Below are 21,104 nucleotides of genomic sequence, written 5' to 3'. Positions count from 1 at the left end.
TTTCTCAAAAGAAATTTTTTAAAAGCTAACTGTAGTTTACCTGTACAACACGTATTAAAAAAAAAATTACTTTTAGAATTCTATTCTGGAACAAAGGATTTCAAGCAGGCGGGGAGTAGTTAAATGTATTTAAATCAGCCTGGCAGACAGGGAGCCCACACGGCGTCACTCAGTCACAGAAACTTGACAGGACCGCAGCACTGACTAGTGTTTATAGTTCTCAAATGATTTCCGTTGGGAAAACGGTGATTCTCCTAGGTTTAGTTGTTCAAAAACTCACGACTGAAACATTTGTATTTTCTAACTCAGGGACATTAGCAAACACTTCGGACACAGAGAACCACTCGCGCCGGTTTGATAATGAATACTTGTTATCTTCTCTGTCTCTCGTCAGACGCGATGTTTCTACTAGTCACGTGACAGTGTCTACACCTGACGTCACGTCTGACACTGAACAGTTAGACAGAAGACTTACACCGTCTTCACTGTCAGATATCGTCACTAGGGATGTAAAAGAAAATAACAATACAAGTGTAAACTTGTTTTTACAAAATGACATTTATTCATCCGTCAATATTTCTCTCGATTACTTTGAAAAATGTTTGATTGAACAATCATCAGATGAGTTCAATGTAAGACTTATGCAAATAGGAATAAGAGCTTCGCATTTAACTGCGATAGGAAAATGTACAATTATAGTAACTGTACCACGTGACCACGTCGGCTAAAATTCAAATGATGGTGACTAGAAAATCGTCGTGTGATGATGTTGGCCTAAAGATCTTTGACCTTGGAAAAGACAACATGTCGCTCGTGCATTTCTGCGCGGCTTCTGACGATATCTTTTCTTTTAGCAATAAGGTCAAAGTTGGTGATCAGCAAAATGAACACTTCAAGTACGATATTTTCTTTATTCATCAATATATCCGCAGTTCCTTTCCAGCTGGAAATCAACTATACAACAGCCACGCAGGGTACGTGAAACACGGATTTTTTTTTGATTTTTTTTTTACGTGACTGAGTAATTAAATTACCGATTGTCTATTATCTTAAATGACTGAGAAGTGAAGCCAACCTGATAACTGAATCAATACACGATTATTCTGACGGCTGTCGGGAGAGAAAACACGCGAGGGCTGTAACACCTGGCAGCAGGACAGAATGAGTGTTTATTCGATGAGTGGGGCTGGGGCTAGACACAGGTCAAGTGAGGTCAGTGAGTTGTGGTAGGTCTCGTGTTATCTCGTGTACCAATGGTGTCTTGTGTCTGACGTCTTGTGTCTGACGTCTTGTGTGCGTCATTTGTTGCACGTCACTTGAAGCAGAAAAAGACGTCATAGGGGCGGGAGTAGAGGCTGAGGCTGGTAGAGAAGCGTTGGTCCTTGTTAGGCCCTTCTGAGCTCGCGACAGTCCTGCCTCGAGACGAGAGAGACACGTGGTGACACACGGCGGTGCCAGGGTCTCTGCGCTCGTAACGGAGGCCGCTGCGATCAACGGATTCTCGGACGTCAGCAACATCAGAGGGCCCTCCACGTGGCAAGAGACTTTTGTGTGGAAAGATAAATGGCGAGTGCGCTTTACACGAGTGTAGTGTGCTGTGTGTAGAAGTAATTAGTGGCTCACGACATCTGGACTAGGGATAGAGAAATAACGGGACGCTTAGAGAACCGCCATATTTGAAATTTTATCATCTTGTGAATTGATTTGGAAAGTTCTGGATTATTAAGAACTTTCTTTAATACATCTATATTGCCTTTTGTTGGTTCTTGGGGATGCGCGATGGGGTCTCTGAGTTAAGTTGAAGTATAATTAGCAATTTAGTGAAAGTGTGCGCGTACGGTAAATGTCGGCTTGACTTGGTAGAGGTGTCGAGAGTGTGATCCGAGTTCTTTCTATGACACTCCGGTAATGTATAAAATTTAAGCAATTGAAAAAGAGCTTTGCCAGACTTATCTCGGCATGGTGTCGGTGCGAGAGGAACAGTTAATGCCGAGGCAGACTTGAGACAGGAGGACGAAGACTTGAAAGAAAATCATCTTACTTGGTCAGAGAATCTTGACTCAAGGGGAAGGACAACGACGAAGGAACATCGTGTCCGCCAGCTGTCGTCGTCAACACTCCAAGGTCTACACGACCAGAATGTCTGCTACCTGTCAGAAACATAAATTCAGGCCAAAGCCGGCAGGAGTAAGGTGGGGGACTGCTGTTTGTAAGCCAAGCCATTAACTAAGGCTATGAGGGTGAGGTTCTATTGGTGGTTGTTGTGGTATTGTTCCTCCCGGCGCGTACCCCTGTGTTACAATTACAGAGCACGAGAGCAATGCAGGAGAAATAAAGGATTCGTTTCTCACTTAATTACCACTTATTAGCACTATTTCGGTTGCCGATGTTTATAACAATTGAAAAAATCCAGTAAAATCGACCCTTGTGTCCTTCCGCCGAGTAACCACGATAGCTTCCCGAGATGGTCAAGCTGAGGAGTCCTGTGATGTCAGAGTCTTATTGTGACGTCAGTCTCTGACAGGAAGTGTCTGTATCTGTGTCATTACGAAGATTTGACGTCTTTTTATTCTATGACGCACTCTGTGTGTAAGGCTTGTAAGGTTCTGTCTTACGGAAACTGATGAAAACAAAATTTTGAATCTTTTCTCATCTTTTCGTGGCAATCGGGTGCAGCACATTCTCGAGGTATGGTTTTCACTATGGAAACCACACGGCATAGGGTCACGTGATGGAGAACCGTCCCGTGTAGTTTCTCTTATTAAACACAACATTCTACTAAAAACCTTCAACGTTTTCCACATGAACACACATATAAATAGACAAGATTGAAATTTATCCTACTCTTTACGCGATTCTAAGCAGTTTTATTTTGCCTTTAGTATCCCTTTAATTCGACTCGTATAAACGAAGAAGCATTCTAACAGCATATATAAAATATTTCTAAGTAGTTGCGAATTGCCTTGGTTTCATCAAAGTGCTTCACATGATGACATTTGTGTGTTTATGTCCAATGTGCATGTGTGTACTCATGTGTGTATCTGAGTAAATTTGTAAGTAGTTAATCGTAATATTATATCACTGATTACAGGCTATGTTCAAACGCCTAACTGGAACGGGAAAACTCTGTATCCATTCATGGATAGTTGGACTGAGATACGTATCCCCGAGCATCATAAAGTAATGGTCAGTTTTCAAGAAGTAAATATCGCAGGATCTCCAAAATGCTTGTTTGACAAAATATCTCTTTACAGTGAACGCGTTCTCAACAAGTATGTGATTCATGAGATATGTACCAGTCACAAGCCACCTGTCTCTCTCTACAATGTCAGCAAGCTGTACATTCACTTCCAGTCTGTGACATTTAATCCAGGGACAGGGTTTAGACTTGATTTCACTTTTCACGCCCTCTCCGCTCTTCCCCAACAACTGAGTGACGGCAGGTGGAACTGCTCTGTGCCGCACTGGCCCGACTTCCGCCTGCACTTCCCGTGTAACCTGGTGTCCGACTGCGTGGGCGGCGAGGACGAAGTGGACTGTCCTTACACCAGTCACGTGTGTGGTCCAGGCTTCCTGTCAGCTAACGGCACATGTCTACAGTTTACGAAGACAGACCAAAACATTTCGTGGAACACTGCGTCGAAAACCTGTGAGTCTCGAGGAATGCAGCTTACGGCAGCGAACACACCGGCAGAATGGGAGGCAACTCTCGATATTCTGCGATATCGTCCCTACGAATACTTGCTTTATGGGCTTGTACCACCCTCCCCTCCATTGCCATACATGTAAGCTACTGTAGTTTTCAAATTTCTATTAATATCTATTAATTAAATAAGCCTTGATCTCTAATTTGTAAATTGACTTTGAAAATTAATCTTGAAAATGATATTTTTATCTTTACAAAACGAACATTTTCTACCAAGATCATCGAACAAATTGAACTTTTTACACACACACACACACACACACACACACACGCGCGCGCGCACACACATACGGAGAGATAACTAATAGGCAATCTATAAAATAAATCAGCTAATTAATAAGCCTTATAATGTTCAAATTACCTCCTTTGACTTTGAATGTCTGCATTCAGCGACCATTATCCACCTGAATACCATCCAAGTAAACCAGAAGTCATTACCATAATCACAAATAGTTACAGAGCATTACTTTTTATCGTTCGGTGTAGTTTTCATGGTGTAAAAGAATGAGTATGATCAGTCGGGAAGTAAAATCTCTCACATTCTTTCCTCTGGTGTTAGGTACAGTCAAGGGTTGACAGGGCTGGATGGAATATTCCGCCACTTTCTGCCAATAGATATTTTTTATCTAATTAGCGACTGCATTGGCATCTACTTTACCACAAAAAGCCTACAGGTACTTACACCAAGCTGCTATAGTACGATAGCGTCTATGTTCGTCTGCAAGTTTGCCGTTAGTGGCGACGACACTTTACCACAGATGCCGGTGTCACTCACAGCCAACTGGTCAGTGGACGTCTTGCAGTGTCCGTCACTCCACTACACACACACTTTCCTCGCTTGTGATGTCAAGAGTGAGTGCTGGGCGGACAAGTATGACAACGCTAAGACATGTAGTGCTCCTCTGACGTCATTTCCGCCCACTTTCTCGTGTGTCAACGAGAATCAACGAGTGCCCTACTCCTTTGTGTGCGACCATCGTCCTGATTGCATTGATAACAGTGACGAGAGCTTTTGCATATTTTCTTCGTGTTCACGTAGCAAAAATGTTTTCGAGTGTACCAACAAACAGGTAATACAGTGTGTGTGTGGAGGGGAGGGCAGTAGCTGTAGTATCCACTTAATAATGACTCAGTCATGACCTTTCCCCACCACGTTTGCGCTTAGCATTTCATCTCAATAAAAAAAATATCAGAGAAGCCATAATGACAAAATGTCAAAACTAGGGGAGGTAGTGGAATGGGAGTATGGACAGTAACTGATATAAAGAAAAGAGATTTAATTATAACAATCAGAATCCCGAAAATACATTCCGTAGTTACAATAGAATTATTCTTATAGTTTGTGATTGCAATTTTTATTGCCAGCCTTAGAGCAGTTTTTTTTTAATTCAAAATCTTAACGATCATCTGTAGACTCATTTATATATGACATGCCTCTAGCTAAATTTTAGTTAAAACATTTTCTTTATCAACAAGGTTTTTGAAAGGGAGTTTTTCGGTTCTGGAAAAAGTAAGTGAAGTTGGCAACTCTATTTTTTAAATTTAGCAGAGAAATGTTAACAAATGTCGAAGACAAATCGTAAAACTAATACTAATCTGTAAGAATAGATTTCATTCCCTAAGTTTTTTTTTTTATGTTCTATTATTTTAATAACAATTTCATGACGCTGTATATCTATCGTCTTACGAGAACGCTCTCTGGTTTATACTTTACAACATGTCGTGTTCTTTCCAGTGCATACCAGTTCGATTCGAATGTGACAATTTCTGGCATTGTGCTGATGGTTTAGACGAACTCATGTGCGACCATCTCGGCTATCTACAAGCAAAAAGGGGTAAACCTTTCCCTGCGCTCATAGACATTGACTCTGATGGTAAGCTAAGAGCAGTAAAGCCACTGTCTATGACACGCGAACCTCTGTGTCCTGAAACATATTTCCAGTGTCCAGGAAGTAACTTCTACTGTTTCCCAGTCTATCTCCGCTGTAATGGTGTCTTTGACTGTCCTGGTAAACAGGACGAGACGGCGTGTGACACCTACACCTGTCCCGGCTACTACCGCTGCCGCTCGTCCCACGTCTGTCTGCACCCTGATCACGTGTGTGACGGTTGGTCACAGTGTCCTGAGGGAGACGACGAGCTTCTGTGTGACCTTTCTTGTCCTGACACGTGTGTGTGTCACGGACTGGCCTTCACCTGCACGGCAAGGTTTGCAGCGTCTAGTTACCTGGAACTGAGGTTTCTTGATGCAAGTGGCTCGGGGATGACCCCCAGAGATGTTGTCAATAACACCATGATCGTTTATCTCAGCTTTAAAAATTGTAGCATCAGAGTTTATGACGATTTAATATTTGTTAACCTTAGGATCCTTGACCTAAGTGATAACTATATTAAATCATTACGTTATAAAAATTTCCGTAATTTATATAATCTGAGATCTTTGGATCTTTCAGGTAATCCTCTTTCATCATTATACCCAACTGATAGGCCTCCTCATCCTGTACTACGACAGGTAACAGATCTTGATGTTTCCAGAGTTAAGTTTTCAATACTCGACGTTATAATTTCTGCAACATTTCCTAATCTACGAAAACTCAATCTCTCTGACTGCGGCGTTGAAACCATTGCTGGCGAGGTGTTCACAAACCTGACTGAACTACGAAGTCTAGATATGCTGGGTTCTCTTCTTCACTATTTTCCACCTCAATCATTTACTACCTTAAGTAAGTTAGAGTCCCTCTATACTGACAACTACAAGGTCTGTTGTCCAGCCTCTCTTCCCGAACGGTTTATTTTACAGAAGTGTGAAGCGCCCTCTGACGAGATCTCGTCCTGTGATGCTCTCCTGCGCTCAGACACATACCGTGTCTTCCTCTCGTTATTCGCGGCTTTAGCTCTGATGGGCAACGCGGGAAGTTTTATTTACCGTGTGTTTATCAGTAAGAAAACAAGCAACCTTGGTTTTGATGTCTTTGTCACTAATTTAAGTATAGCTGACTTTGTGATGGGTGTGTACCTGGCCATCATAGGAATAGCTGACCGTGTGTACCTGGGAAACTACTTGTGGAACGACTTAATATGGAGAAATAGTTTTGTGTGTAAGCTGGCCGGCTTTCTCTGTCTACTGTCTAGTGAAGTGTCAGCTTTTATTATTTTCTTCGTCACATTAGACCGATTCCTTGTCATCGCGTTTCCATTTAGCTTGTTTCGATTTTCTAAACGTTCTGCATGGATTGCTTCAGGTATAGTATGGAGTGTAGGTGTTCTTATTGCAGTGATTCCTTTGCTGCCGTCAACAACAGTTTGGAACTTTTACAGTCAGAACGGGATTTGTATTCCGATTCCATTTTATCAGGAACTACTTTGCAGGTAACGACTACTCTTTTGCTGTCATGATTATCCTCAACGGTATTTTTTCCTGTTCATTGCTGCCGGTCAGTTCTTCATCTTTTGGTCGATTAAGAATTAACAGGATAACTAACTCCGACACATCCAAGAAGACGAAGGACTTGACCATCGCCCGTCGACTGATGACAGTGGTTGTGTCTGACTTTTGCTGCAAGTTCCCCGTGGCCTTGCTGGGACTTCTAGCGGCCCGCGGCACGCCAGTCTCTAGTGAGGTCATCGTCGCTCTCGTCATCTTCATTGTTCCTCTCAACTCTGTTCTCAACCCCTTCCTGTACACTTTTAACATTGTGAAGGAGCGGAGGCGAAAGGCTAGGGAAGTAAAACTAAAGAAATATTTTATATCACTTTCGCAAAAAAGGAACACTGAAATAACACAGTGTGCTTGAGAAAATATTTTATACGGTTTATATATGAAATCTGAATTGTTAATAAATGTGTGTACTTTTTATGATTTTTTCTTTATAGAAGAATTAAGATGTTTTTTTAAATTAATTATAGGCATTATAGACATCTTATACTTTAATGATGCTTATTTGGTAGTCTTGCACACAAGCTGTATACGTCTTACTTCCGTTATATCATTTTCTGCTGAAGATTACTGTAGTGTTTCATCAAGTTTATTTCACTTTACGCATGCGTTTGTTTTGCGACTCCTGAAGGATGGCAAACAGTTGACCGTTTTTAAACTGGATGTTCGCTGCTTTTCTTCTGGCGTCTTGTGAACTCATTTTGGCTTTTCGATCCAATATTTTGCAGGCAACCTAATGATCAGTTAAAAAAAAGTGGTAGGTAGCTTCACCCTTTGAGATCAGTTTTATGACCTTTGATGTGGAAAGAAACATTAGCAGCCTCAATTAGTTTTTTTTAAAAATTATTATTATTAATATAATCTGCTACATGAATGCTTCCGAGCTCAAAGAAAATACCTATTCAATTTTTTCTTTGTTTATATTATTATTATCGTCGTCGTCGTCGTCGTCGTCGTCGTCGTCGTCGTCATCGTCATCATCATCATCATCATCATTATTTGAAAGAGGCCAGATTTAACATGTTTAAAATATTCCTAGATAACTCCAAATCTCTAATGGCTTGCTGGTGATATTTTGAAGATTACATGTGTTGTGTCTCCCAGAGTAGAGCAAGACCATAATATTAAACTATGCCTTAACAGAATGCCAACGCCTGGTTTTATTGAATCCTGTATACCTACCTCTATCCCTGGCGAAAAAAGATGATGAAAGTTGTTTCCCTCCCTCAGGGAAACCTGCTCGCTCCACGGTGCGACTAGGGTCACCACCATCTTCCCATAAATGTAAACCATTTATCGAAAGAAATATTGGAATAATTATTTGTTGAGGCTTAACTATATTTTCTTAATTGATATCCTTGCAAAGTTGTAAGGTTTCAGAACTGAACCAAAACAATATATCTGTAATTTATACTTTATCAGAAAAACTATATTTGTCGATTATACTTTGTCTAACGGAGATAAGTGTGAACAAATCAAGCTTCAGCAGCAGATACACGTCCATGGTGATACAGCCACAAATGATGAGAACTTGTAAAGATAGTTTTGCATGATTTTTAAACACTGTCATATGTATATTTTGTATTACGGTTTGTGTCTTTGCCATATTTTTCTTTTTTTTCTCATATTTCCTTTCTTGATTTTTTTTATTCAAGTGGTTGAGTTTGTGCTGTAGTAAAGCTTAACAAAACATTCCATTGTCTAAACGGGTCCGATAGTGTTTCTCATGTCACAATCACTCTCGGTGTGGTCTGTAGGCGGGGAGGCAACAGGAAAAAAACTGAGTGGATAAGCTTGCCACTGCTATTGTGTGGAAGGAAGGAAAAAACGAACAAATGAAGAAGGAAGGGATCAAGAAAGGTTACACGTGAGGCCATTCATCTTGGTTATAAATGTTAATTTATCACTAAAAATCGTTGATGTCATGAGACAGACCACGACAACCATTACTGGTAAAGAACATCTGTGAACTTAATTGAGTTGTTCTTTAAGCAAAAGACAGTGTAGTGTCATTCAGTCCTGTAATTCGCAAATGCGCTTATGCCGCAAAAATGCTCGGATCCAAATGTGTTGACACTGTGGATTGTACGGACCTGGACATGGTCTCCTACACTCGAGAACGCTGGTACCTGTCATTGGGGCATTGCGAATGTCCATGATTGACATGTTACTATCGCGGATTAAATATTTAAATGCTGTCTTATAACTTTAAAGAAGTATTTATAGAAGATTGGTCTTTTATTTGTTAATAAACAATAAACTCACCTTTAAATTCAAATATTAATCTGTTTTATACACAATGAGTGTCAGCCTTATGGAGGTTGCCATTGTAACCGATTTACACTTACAATGCTACAAAGTTAAAATGAAGCATTGTGCTAAAAACATTTAATTTATTTCATTATTTATTGTAATTTATCCATTATAAAAAAAGATATTTAAGTCGTGGTTAACCAGTTTGGAATCCAATCACCGCGGCTTAATATTCCTACACTGTAGTCTGTGGACTATTGTACGGATAGCTCCAATCACTCTAACAGACTAATAAAATGTGAAATAAAACAGCAAGCTTTAACGTTTTCGTGATATGTCTGCACGTGCACACGCACACAAACAATCACACAAACACACAGAGACAAGACGTTTAATAGGCAGAAGACTCAACATTTGCACTCAGAGCAACTGCAACTGCCTCTAGAGGTTAATAATTCCCATCAGCACAGTTTTAAACTTGCTCTTGTTTTTTTTAAATATCTGATTGAACGTTTCAATCAGACGAATGTTGAAGCTGATCAACAAAACTTTGATGTATGTGAGTATTTTAAGAGTGTTGAGAAGTAGCATATGATTCTCACCTACTTTCAGCTTTAACTGTCCGATGTGGAAATTGAGATTCATGAGATTTGGCTTTCAAACTCAGTTGAAATAGAGATAACAGGACATAAGCAGCAGCTTGGTCAAAGACCTGTTCCTAGGTTGATTCGTTGATTTTCTATGCAGCTTCTTGATTGTTCACTGCTTCGTACAACCGCCCTGGTGTCTTCATCTTCTGGAAACTATATGGCGCTGTTAAAAGGGAATTAAACTTTGCACACTTTGAACAAAAAATTACATTAAACTCTTTAGGATAATGTGTCAAATTCGTGAGTGAAGTATATTACCATGTGACCTGTAAAACGAAAATTATAAACTGTAAAGTAGCTAACCAAACCATGCTAATACCAGGCTTAAAAAGACAAAAATAAAATTGAAGAAAACTAAAAGAAAAACAAAACAAACCTAGAATAGGGAAATAAAAAAGGATCTGGCAACCAGTATAGTATACCATCTCTGCGGACATCAAGAGCAAATGACAGCAACAGGCAGAGAGAGCACAAGAAACAGTTCACAACACCTTCCGCGTTACAGAGCAACGACCCTCCTCCAATTCCCATATTACCCTATACCTCCATCCTCATACACAATACGAAATCACAAGTAAAGGGCAAACTGTTCCCTTTCCAAATCAGCACAAAAATTTCCCCCAGAGAGCAGGAGGCCGGTTGGGAAGCATCAGACATCAATGAAATCTTGTGCTCCGGCCAAAAACATAGCTGGGAGTAGATTGTTCCCTCAGGGGTTAGGTCACAAGGGTTAGGTCATAGGCGATAGGTCACAAGGAGCAGGTCACGTCCGATGCAGCACACACAACCCAGTCGAGTAGGACTTTCTGTTTTTAGGTGGTACTACTGTACCGGACAGTGATACTGTCAGTACACTCTCCATCGCCACCCGATAAAACAGGACCAGAATGTCCCATCTTGTGCCCAAGTTCTTCAGCTGAAGGAGAAAGTCAAGACGAGGCTGAGCCTCTCTGATATTGAAAACCTCTTTGTTGACCTGCTCAGTGGCCTCGCCGTTGAGAATGAGAAGCTCGACAGAACCTCGAGTTTCCTGCCGACATTAACTATCATTTCCTTAATAACATTTTATTCCGTGAAATCATAACAATGCATCCCAGAGAAGCAAATTGCAGTCAATACAATCACATGTCAGCTGAACAAATTGTATACTATGCTTACTTCATTGACCTTGCTTCCTGGAGTAAACAGGGCAGCAGGGCTTCTGCTAAGGCTAAATTCTTTGGGGTCCCAGGGACCCCTTCTTCAGATTTTTAAGGGGTCCCTGTTCTTCGCCCAAACTTGAATGGGACCCCATTGACGAAAATCGAAGGGGTACTCCGAACTTTTAATGCGTACTGTACGCAGTTTTTTTGAGTAAGCAGAAGCCCTGCGGGCATAAGCATTTAAACAAAAAAAACAAAACAAAAAACAAAATAGATAAAAAATTAGCTTCACATAGATTTTAAAATAGCTGATCATGTCAAACAAATGGTCGCTTGTACCCACTAGATTATATGGTTTCGCTTGACAATCAATAGCTTTTCGTGAAAGGCTTGATCATGTTAGAGAACGAAAACATCCCAAAGCAAAACAGAAAAAAAATCGAGTCCAAGTTTTGAACACACCAACTGTCAATCTTCAGACTTCGCAACCACTACACTACAGATGCGTAGCTCAGGGAGCTCTCTAATGTAACTTACTGTCAGGGACGCGTTCAATTCACACTTTCACACTACTCGCACTCACTGTACGCACCGTCCCCTTTCGTGTTCTTTCATTCACAAATCACATAGATTTGTCGTGGGCAACGAAGCTTTTATATCAGTCAACATTAAACACACGGACGATACTGCGAAAAGGTTTGTAAAGTTTGTATGTCTTTCACGCCGCGGCCTGTAAATCAAAGTTGACGAATGTTTTCGAATCGATCGTTAAAGTCTTAGTTACTCACACCGCACTGCCTGAAATTATCGTCTGTGCAACCAAAAATAAAACGTCCTGGTAAATTCCTCCCTTTCCCTGGTCCAGAAATTGTGCAGTCTAGGCAACACTTGGCTGATATCCATAGACAAAACTCTTAGGGGGAACCACATACACGTTCTGGTTCTTAATAGGAGTAAGTGCTGACTTGGCAGACATCTAGCTCGACGACTAAGAATATATTCTCTGGGATTAACACACAAGATCCAAAGCGAACACTACAAATAAATTCTCTGGGATCGACACACAAGATCCAAAGCGGACACTCCACACTTTCAGTCCGCCTCTCTTCACTTCTCACCGCCGTCTGCTCCCTTCCAAATAATTTTCACCCTACGTCCCTCTAAAATTGCGTCATAAAATGACGTCGGGTTCTGACGCGAAACCACGACGCAGCAAACTCACTCTCATACTGGTAAGGGCAATAATCTCTGATTAACAACAGACAGGGGCAACAACCCCCTGTTCCTAACACCTACTTGTAGTTTGACATCGTGTCGGTTGTGTTAAGCCCTCATTTATTTTACCTTTACCTGTCATCAGTTTTAGACCTTGAGTTATTTATCATGTCGTCATTAACTTCATGCCGCCCTTCATAGTGTCTAACAGTTGTAGAATTATCCCCAGAACAAGTTTCATGGTTGGCAAACAGTGAAGCGGAGGTTGGTTTAGATCGCTGACGTCACGCTTCCGAAGGCTCCCAAAGTTTTTTCCCTTCATTGAGACGTTTAGAAAAAAATAAGCTCTCGGGAACCCACCAAGCAGGTGGAAATACCCGTAAAGGTGACTACGTTGTTTCCTGTTATGTGTGTTGTATGCTTTTCTGTAACATCCACTTCCACTACCGATCCCATCGCTGGTCGTCGACTGCACAGTCAATTAACAGTTAGTTATTGGTGTTATGTTCAAAACTATATTTTATCATACAGACAGGGGTCGAATTACTGATAGCTGATATTGGTAAATATAATTTGCTTCAAAAAAATGCGTAATGGTCACGAGCATGTGTGCGGTGAATGTGACAAACTGTTTATCGCCGTCATTTACTTTTTAAGTTTAATCAACAAACCCTTCCTAAAACTTTTAGAGGCTCTCTTCTGTCAAAAAAAACAAACAAACAAACAAACAAACAAAACTCTGTAGCGAGTTTTAGTCTGCTTTATATAATTTAAGAGTAACACTGCACAGTTAAACAATGTTTTTCGAGGAAACGACTGCAAGTGAGTTTTAATTGTCTTTATTAATCTGCGATTTGTACAAAACACTGCATAATTACAATAGTGAGCGATTGTCGACGGCGCTTGAGCAGTTCTGTAGTCTTTATAGTCACTTTCATTTTAATTGTGAAAAATGGATATCGAACAAAACTAGGACATCTTTGAAAGACTATCTACAACAACCCAGATTGATATTTAGAGCCGTCGTGAAACTCGAGGAGTAGGCAGATACCGTTATATACCTGTAAGGTACGCCCCAAGTAACCAACCTATCACAATTAAAAGGGTTATTAATAAAACGGAGATCTTTAAATATTTTATGAACAAATATAAATAACCATTAGAAGATTCAAAACAGCTAGTTTTCAAAAATTTTCATTACTATTCCTATTGCTAATCCAGAGAGCGAGTAACTCGGTGCCTATCACAGTCACTAATTATGACTACACTCGGCCTTCTGCACTTATTTGCCCAATGTCTCGTGACGAAAAGGGTCCTTTCAATGTTCATTAATGAATGCTATCCATTGATGACGTCGTTAATCGAGGTCGCAGTTACACGAACATTGAAACCCTCAATAATTCGTCTCGTGAGATGACCAACACTTATCCTCGAGATTCCGCTGCTGAGCAAGACAGCCACAGGTGAGATGATGCGGTCAGCCCTTTGATGCTGATCGGGTATGTACACATCCGGGTATGTTGTGGTGAAGTAGTCACGAATGTAAGATCAACATCTTGCAGAAGATGTAATGTACACCGGTTTTATCACACTATCTTTTCAAACTTGCAATTGTTAGCAGAGAAACATTTTGGCCGTAACTCGCAAATGGCTACAACTCATGACTATCAAGCTCTTACATGACGGACAGGTGGTCATTGAAGCTTGCTACTGCCTATCATGTCCACCCTTCTTCTCCTCTTTCCTCACCCACATCCAGCTACTCATGCAACCATGCACACATCCTCACTTTCACCTACGACGCAAACAGTCCGGTGTCAACAGGTTGTAGCAGCTAATTTTAACAGGTGTGGTAACCTTGACTCCGTGTATTGGCACCAGTAGAGGGAGTGGTGTAGTGGAATATAAAAAAAAAATACAATACTACTGTTACAATTCAAGATAGTATTTATCCTTAGATTATAGATATCTATACATATCCATGATATACAAGAAAAATGTAGGTGTTTATGTTGAAATAGTGTCTTTCTCTCTCTCACACACATGCTTAAGACACCACGAATGGCGCTGAGTAACATTTTCCATATAAATCTTTGGGAAGCGATAGAGCTTTTGAACAGCTAGAGTAGAGAGATACAGTTTTCTCTACTTGTCAATGGACAGTGACCCAGTCTCTGTTAGTGCCTTAAGAATCTCCACCTATTTTGTAGATAGTACTGAGTTAATGCCAGGTCTTTATATCGTACAGCAGCTGTAACGTCAGGTGTTACACATGCCACGTGACACGACCTTGCCTGAAGGCAGAATCAAGGTGCAATTGTCTTTTTTCTCTACTAAAAATGGATTTCAGTATATATACTCTACACATTCTTAGCGTCTACGTGCGTCAACCTTTTAGAACAGTAAACTTTACAAATGCCATAATAAATTCTAAAAACTGACTAAGTGTGCTGCTAGAATCAATAATACAGTGTTTAAGTTTTCCGCAAACAAGTAAGAAAACAGGAGCCTTTAAGCAACAAATCAGATATCGAATGTGAAGTTTATTATGCACTTTGTCACAAAGTTAATGTTTCCGTAAAGAAGGATCGTACAACGACCAAAAAAATTAGTCCAACAAAATTCTAATCCAAAGTCATCATGATCCTCACAAAAACTAAACTGTTTAAGTGTTCTTACATTTCGCAAGCGGCACTAAAAACTTCTTTAACCTGGCTTCCTTGGCCTTGCGCCTCCGCTCCATCATCACATTGTATGTGTACAGGAAGGGGTTGAGAGCGGAATTGAGGGGAACAATGAAGATGACGAGAGCGACGATGACCTCACTAGAGACTGGCGTGCCGCGGGCCGCTAGAAGTCCCAGCAAGGCCACGGGGAACTTGCAGCAAAAGTCAGACACAACCACTGTCATCAGTCGACGGGCGATGGTCAAGTCCTTTGTCTTCTTGGATGTGTCGGAGTTTATCATACTGTTGACTCTTACAGAACAAAAAATAAAAACCTGACCAATAGTAATAAGCAAAAAGAGAAAACCGTTGAGGATAATCATGACAGCAAAAGCGTAGTCCTTTCCAGGAAGGTAGTTCCTAATGATTGGAATCGGAATACATATACCATTCTGACTGTAGAAGTTCCAGTCTGTTGTTGAAGGAACCAAAGGAATCACTGCAATACTAACACCTACACTCCACACTATACCTGAAGCTACCCACGCAGAACGTTTACAAAAGTGAAGGACACTAAACGGAAACGCGATGACAAGGAGTCGGTCTAATGTGACGAGAAGGATAATGAAAGCTGACACTTCACTAGACAGTAGACAGAGAAAGCCGGCCACCTTACACACAAAACTATTTCTCCATATTAAGTCGTTCCACAAGTAGTTTCCCAGGTACACACGGTCAGCTATTCCTATGATGGCCAGGTACACACCCATCACAAAGTCAGCTATACTTAAATTAGTGACAAAGACATCAAAACCAAGCTTGCTTGTTTTCTTACTGATAAACACACGGTAAATAAAACTTCCCGCGTTGCCCATCAGAGCTAAAGACGCGAATAACGAGAGGAAGACACGGTATGTGTCTGAGCGCAGGAGAGCATCACAGGACGAGACCTCGTCAGAGGGCGCTTCACACTTCTGTAAAATAAACCTTTCGGGAAGAGAGGCTGGACAACAGACCTTGTAGTTGTCAGTATAGAGGGACTCTAACTTGCTTAAAGTAGTAAATGTTTGTGGTGAGAAGTACTTCACAGTAGACCCCTTTAAATCTAGACTTCGTAGTTCAGTCAGGTTTGTGAACACCTCGCCAGCAATGGTTTCAACGCCGCAGTCAGAGAGATTGAGTTTTCGTAGGTTAGGAAATGTTTTAGAAATTATAACATCCAGTATTGAAAACTTAACACTGGAAACATCAAGGTCTATTACCTGCTTTAGTACAGGGTGAGGAGGTCTGTCAGTTAGGTATAAGGATGTCATAGGGTTACCTGATAAACGTAACGACCTCAGATTGTTTAAATTTCGGAATATATTAGAACTGAATGAGGTAATATAGTTGTTACTTAGGTCAAGAATTTGAAGGTTAACAAAGCTCATATAGTCGAGAACACTGATGTTACAGTTGTTAAAGCTGAGATACACGATCATGGTGTTATCGACAACATCTCTGGGGGTCATCCCCGAGCCACTTGCGTCAAGAAAACGCAGTTCAAGGTAACTGGATGCTTTGATTTTTTCCAGGCATGTGAAGGCCAGTCCGTGACACACACACGTGTCAGGACAAGAAAGGTCACACAGAAGCTCGTCGTCTCCCTCAGGACACTGTGACCAACCGTCACACACGTGATCAGGGTGCAGGCAGACGTGTGACGAGCGGCAGCGGTAGTAGCCGGGACAGGTGTAGGTGTCACACGCCGTCTCGTCCTGTTTACCAGGACAGTCAAAGACACCATTACAGCGAAGATAGACGGGCAGACAGTAAAAGTCAACTCCTGGACACTGGAAATGTGTTTCAGGACATAGAGGTTCGTTTCTCGTCGTCAGTTGACTATGTCCTCCCAGCTGACCATCCGAGTCAAGGTCTATGATAGTTGGGGGAGGAAGACTGTGTTTCCTTAAAATATCTTCGGGAAATTTGCAATCATTTTCGTCTGAGCCATCTGGGCAGTGCCAGAAACCATCGCATTGGAATCGATCTGAAATGCACTTTAAAGAAAAGAACAAACTTTTAAAGGGATTGTAAGAAAACAACAAAGTTGTAATAAAATGATAGTAATCAGCATAAAATATTAGCGAATGAAACTTAAAGTAACGATTTTAAAGCAATTCCGAAAGAGTCCTGAATTTTTTTGCATAGAATGTGGCCAAAAAAAGGAGACACTTCCTATACTTACTTCTAATTAAGCTAAGGACAGGAAACATGTAACAAAGTCTACATATAATCTCTAAATTTATAAAACGCTGACTGATTTGCACCAATGTTCGCAATGACACAGAAAACGCGAGAATATTTGTATTGTAACTATGGACATACAAAGTCGATATATATCATCCTGTATATTTGGGGATCATGCTCCTTGCAAATATATCTCTTTATTTGCCTTCTTTTATTAATATAAACCACCATGACCAACAATGAACAATGCATAAATATATTTCTCAACTGTTTTACCTGTTTGTTGGAACACTCGAAGACGTTCTTGTACAACGGGCATGAATAAAAACACAAATTCTCGTCACTGTCATCGGTGCAGTCAGAACGATGATCGCACACAAGGGAGTATGGCACTCGTTGAATCTTGTTCATACACAGACGAAGGGCGGAAGTGACGTCAGAGGAGCACTACATGTCTTAGCGTTGTCATACTTGTCCGCCCAGCAGTCACTCTTGACATCACAAGCGAGGAAAGTGTGTGTGTAGTGGAGTGACGGACACTGCAAGACGTCCACTGACCAGTTGGCTGTGAGTGACACCGGCATCTGTGGTAAAGTGTCGTCGCCACTAACGGCAAACTTGCAGAAGAACGATGATGCAATGTCTTCACTACAGCTTATTTCCTTAAAGGTCATTACTAAACTGTCTTGCCCAACATGCATTGTAAAGCACTTGCTTTGTCCTTTAGTTTTGGCAAAAGGTAGACATAATTTACAATTCCATCCACTCCTATCAACACATCTCTGTACCTAACAGGAGGAAAAGTAAGATTTAGATAAATTTGTCTTCCAAGCTACTGTGTACCTTCTACTCTGTCTGCCAAAAATTACCAAGAGGTCAATAATAATACTAAATGCAAAATTTGTAAAGTTCGTACTCTTACTCCTATAGAGCATGCTCTTAGCGCTTTAGAGCGTGATAAAACATGGACAATATACGAGATACAGCAGCACAAATAGCATATGAGCTGTAAAAGAATAAACAACAGTATTAAACAAAAAGTGATATCAAATACAGAAAACACAAAGAAGAACCAAAATTAAATGCATCATCAAGAGCTGAGAGTAACATGACATTGCCAAAAAAAAAAACTTGTGAAAAAGAACGAGCATTATGGGAAAGCTGTTAGGAGCCATGTTTGCAGAAGAAATCTGTTTGAAACGCACGTTCAAAGGATTTAAAAGTGGGTAGGTGGCGGATATGGAAAAGGAAATAATTCCATTGTTTCGCTTAACAATAACTAAAAATCATGTGGCCAGATGATGTTGTTTTTGGTGACATAACGTTTTCTACTAAACTCATTTTGTTTTAACAATAGGATGGGTACTTATAGACAAGATGTATTGAAAATTTTATTACTTCTAGTTTTATTGGATGTATTTATTGGTAATTGGAAAAACTGTCACTCAACGAGCATATATATAGTCAAAATATTAATTTTGCTTATTAATTAAGGAATTGTTTTCATAGACTGTCGCTAAGTTTGTTGTATAGTCAAAAAAGATTTGATCTTCCATTGACTGTGATTTGACAAGATATAGTGGTTACCATCTTAAAGAGTTGATAAAACTGTAAAGAATCTGAGTCTGCTTGACAAGTAAGCATGTTCACATTTTTTGTCGATATTTGTCATGACATTTTCTTCAAATACAGCTAAGGCGCAATGTGCTTTAACTTATATGAGTATTCGTGCTGATGATATATAAGTATATGTGTCACACAGAGGTGTTAGCTACATTTTGTGGTTTCATAAAGCATGGTTTAATCGCTTTGCAATCTGAGGCTACCATCTTTGCAGATGTCACTAAGGCCCTGATGCAAAACAAAATTTAAAAAATGCTTACCCCCGAAACTTCGTTTGCCACAAGGTTATAGAGCGGTTACTGTCTAAAAATTAGGTCTCTGTATTTTTATTTATTGCAAAAAAGAAAACCAATAATAAGGCACATTAATTTCTTTTAAACATTGGTAAAACTTGTCTACTCAGTAAATAAAAAGAGTAATTAAATAAAATAAATGACTTAAAGTTTTTTGTTGGTTTTTGTTGTTTCAAGAATCAATTAACCAAGATAAACCTTCAGTTTATTTAAACAGTAGGGAACAGGGATTATTTTAGTAACAGATGGAATGGGAAATTTCAAAGCTACAGCTGCTTACATGTATGGCAATGAACCCAAAGCCGGCAGTAGCCCATAAAGAACAGACTGGTACGTAAAATTCAACCGCAGAAGATAAAAAGTTGCCGCCAATGCCGCCGGTGTGTTCGCTGTCATCAGCAGCAGACCTCGAGACTCGCAAGTTTTAAAAGCTGTTCTCCAGGACACTCTGTCTTCTGTCTTCACAAACTGTAGACATGTGCTATTAGCTGACTGGAAGCCTGGACCACACACGTGACTGGTGTAAGGACAGTCCACTTCGTCCTCGCCGCCCACGCAGTCGGACACCAGGTTACACCGGAAGTGCAGGCGGAAGTCGGGCCAGTGCGGCACAGAGCAGTTCCACCTGCCGTCCCTCAGTTGTTGGGGAAGAGCGGAGAGGGCGTGAAAAGTGAAAACAAGTCGAAATGCTGTCTCTGGATATGTCAGAGACTGGAAGTAAACGTACAGCTTGCTGACATTGTAGAGAGAAACAGGTGGCTTGCTGTTGTCACATATTGTATACATCAAATTTGCATTGAGTAGTTCTTCGCTGTACAGAGAGATTTTATCTTGTTTGCAATCAGGTTCATAACCAATATCTATTTTTTGAAAACTAACCATTACTTGATGGTTATTGGGGATAAGAATCTCAGTACAGCTGTTCATGTGTGGATTCCGTATTTCACTGTTCCAGATGGGTGTTTGAACGTAGCCTGTAATCAGTAAAACACATATTCCGACAGGTAAAACACACACACCAGAAAACAAATAAAAGTGTGTGAAACACTCTGTTTTACTCAAGAATATTAACAACTAGTTTGGAGTGTTGTGTATAGGTTGTTACAATAATCCTGTGTGTTCTCGTGAATGCAGGTAATGACCATCGGGAGCGGAGCACGTGGGTGACATATCAGTCCTTACTGTGACTACCCGCATTATTACAATCCTGCAGGAGAAACATAACATAAACGTTGACACACTAGTCTATGGACCTTCTCCTCTTCTCTCACAATCGTGATTTCTTCTTCTTCCTTCTTGCGACATCCGGTGGCGCAACGATAAGTGTTTTTTTTTATTAAAACAGTGAGCTGAGATCAGATCTCGTCATAGGCGCACTGCTTTTTCTCTGCATGTGGGATCAGTTATCGTTACTGGCGGCTTTGTCGTGATATAACCTTAGTTCCTGGGTCGAGGTTTCACACTTATCTTTCCACCTCCTGCTATCGGCTTTTACATTCTTACAGGTAACTCAACTTCTGATAGTTTGGAATTTTGAGGTTTTACTGTGACAGCTGAGACTCGTTCTTTTCGCGTCTGTTCATATGGAAAAAGTTAAAGGTTTTGTAGCATGCTGTGAAGAAGAGAAATGACACAGGACTCTTTTCTTTACTCAGACGAAGTCTCGTTCTCCGTCACGTGATCTTATGACATACAACCAAGATTGCTTATCAAGTGAAACAGACTGTTTTCTATAATTTTTAGAACTGTGCTTTGAAAAGTTCTCTTTAAAACCTCAATAAACTCTTGTGACACCACTGATGACGACGTCAAATCTTCGCAATGACTTCAGACACGTCATGTACGTCACTGACTGATGTCACAATGACTACAAATCTTGCTGTACATCTCA

The 21,104-nt window shown here is 40.5% G+C and overlaps 1 protein-coding gene across 1 annotated transcript; it reads left to right on the top strand.

Annotated features, from left to right (window-relative positions):
- The first annotated feature begins 877 nt into the window (after nt 1-877).
- LOC112557561 (G-protein coupled receptor GRL101-like) lies at nt 878-16,989 on the top strand. The gene is made up of 7 exons (XM_025227502.1): nt 878-2,192; nt 3,092-3,785; nt 4,266-4,784; nt 5,183-5,216; nt 5,442-6,750; nt 16,524-16,615; nt 16,918-16,989. Exons 2-7 carry the CDS (start codon nt 3,139-3,141, stop codon nt 16,987-16,989), a joined length of 2,673 nt encoding a protein of 890 aa, XP_025083287.1. The 5' UTR covers nt 878-2,192; nt 3,092-3,138.
- Nucleotides 16,990-21,104: the final 4,115 nt, after the last annotated feature.

This window comes from Pomacea canaliculata, linkage group LG2, assembly GCF_003073045.1.
Source record: "Pomacea canaliculata isolate SZHN2017 linkage group LG2, ASM307304v1, whole genome shotgun sequence".
Lineage (NCBI taxonomy): Eukaryota > Metazoa > Mollusca > Gastropoda > Architaenioglossa > Ampullariidae > Pomacea > Pomacea canaliculata.
Note: the sequence above shows the minus strand (reverse complement) of the source record. Positions and strands in the feature narration are given on the sequence as shown.

Bases quoted from the DNA above. Each gene is read 5' to 3' on its own strand.
- LOC112557561 (XM_025227502.1), top strand. From the start codon at position 3,139: ATGGATAGTTGGACTGAGATACGTATCCCCGAGCATCATAAAGTAATG. The intron at 3,786-4,265 runs GTAAGCTACTGT...CTCTGGTGTTAG, and splicing joins TCCCCTCCATTGCCATACAT to GTACAGTCAAGGGTTGACAG. The intron at 6,751-16,523 runs TGTACCTGGGAA...CTGATGTTACAG, and splicing joins CATAGGAATAGCTGACCGTG to TTGTTAAAGCTGAGATACAC.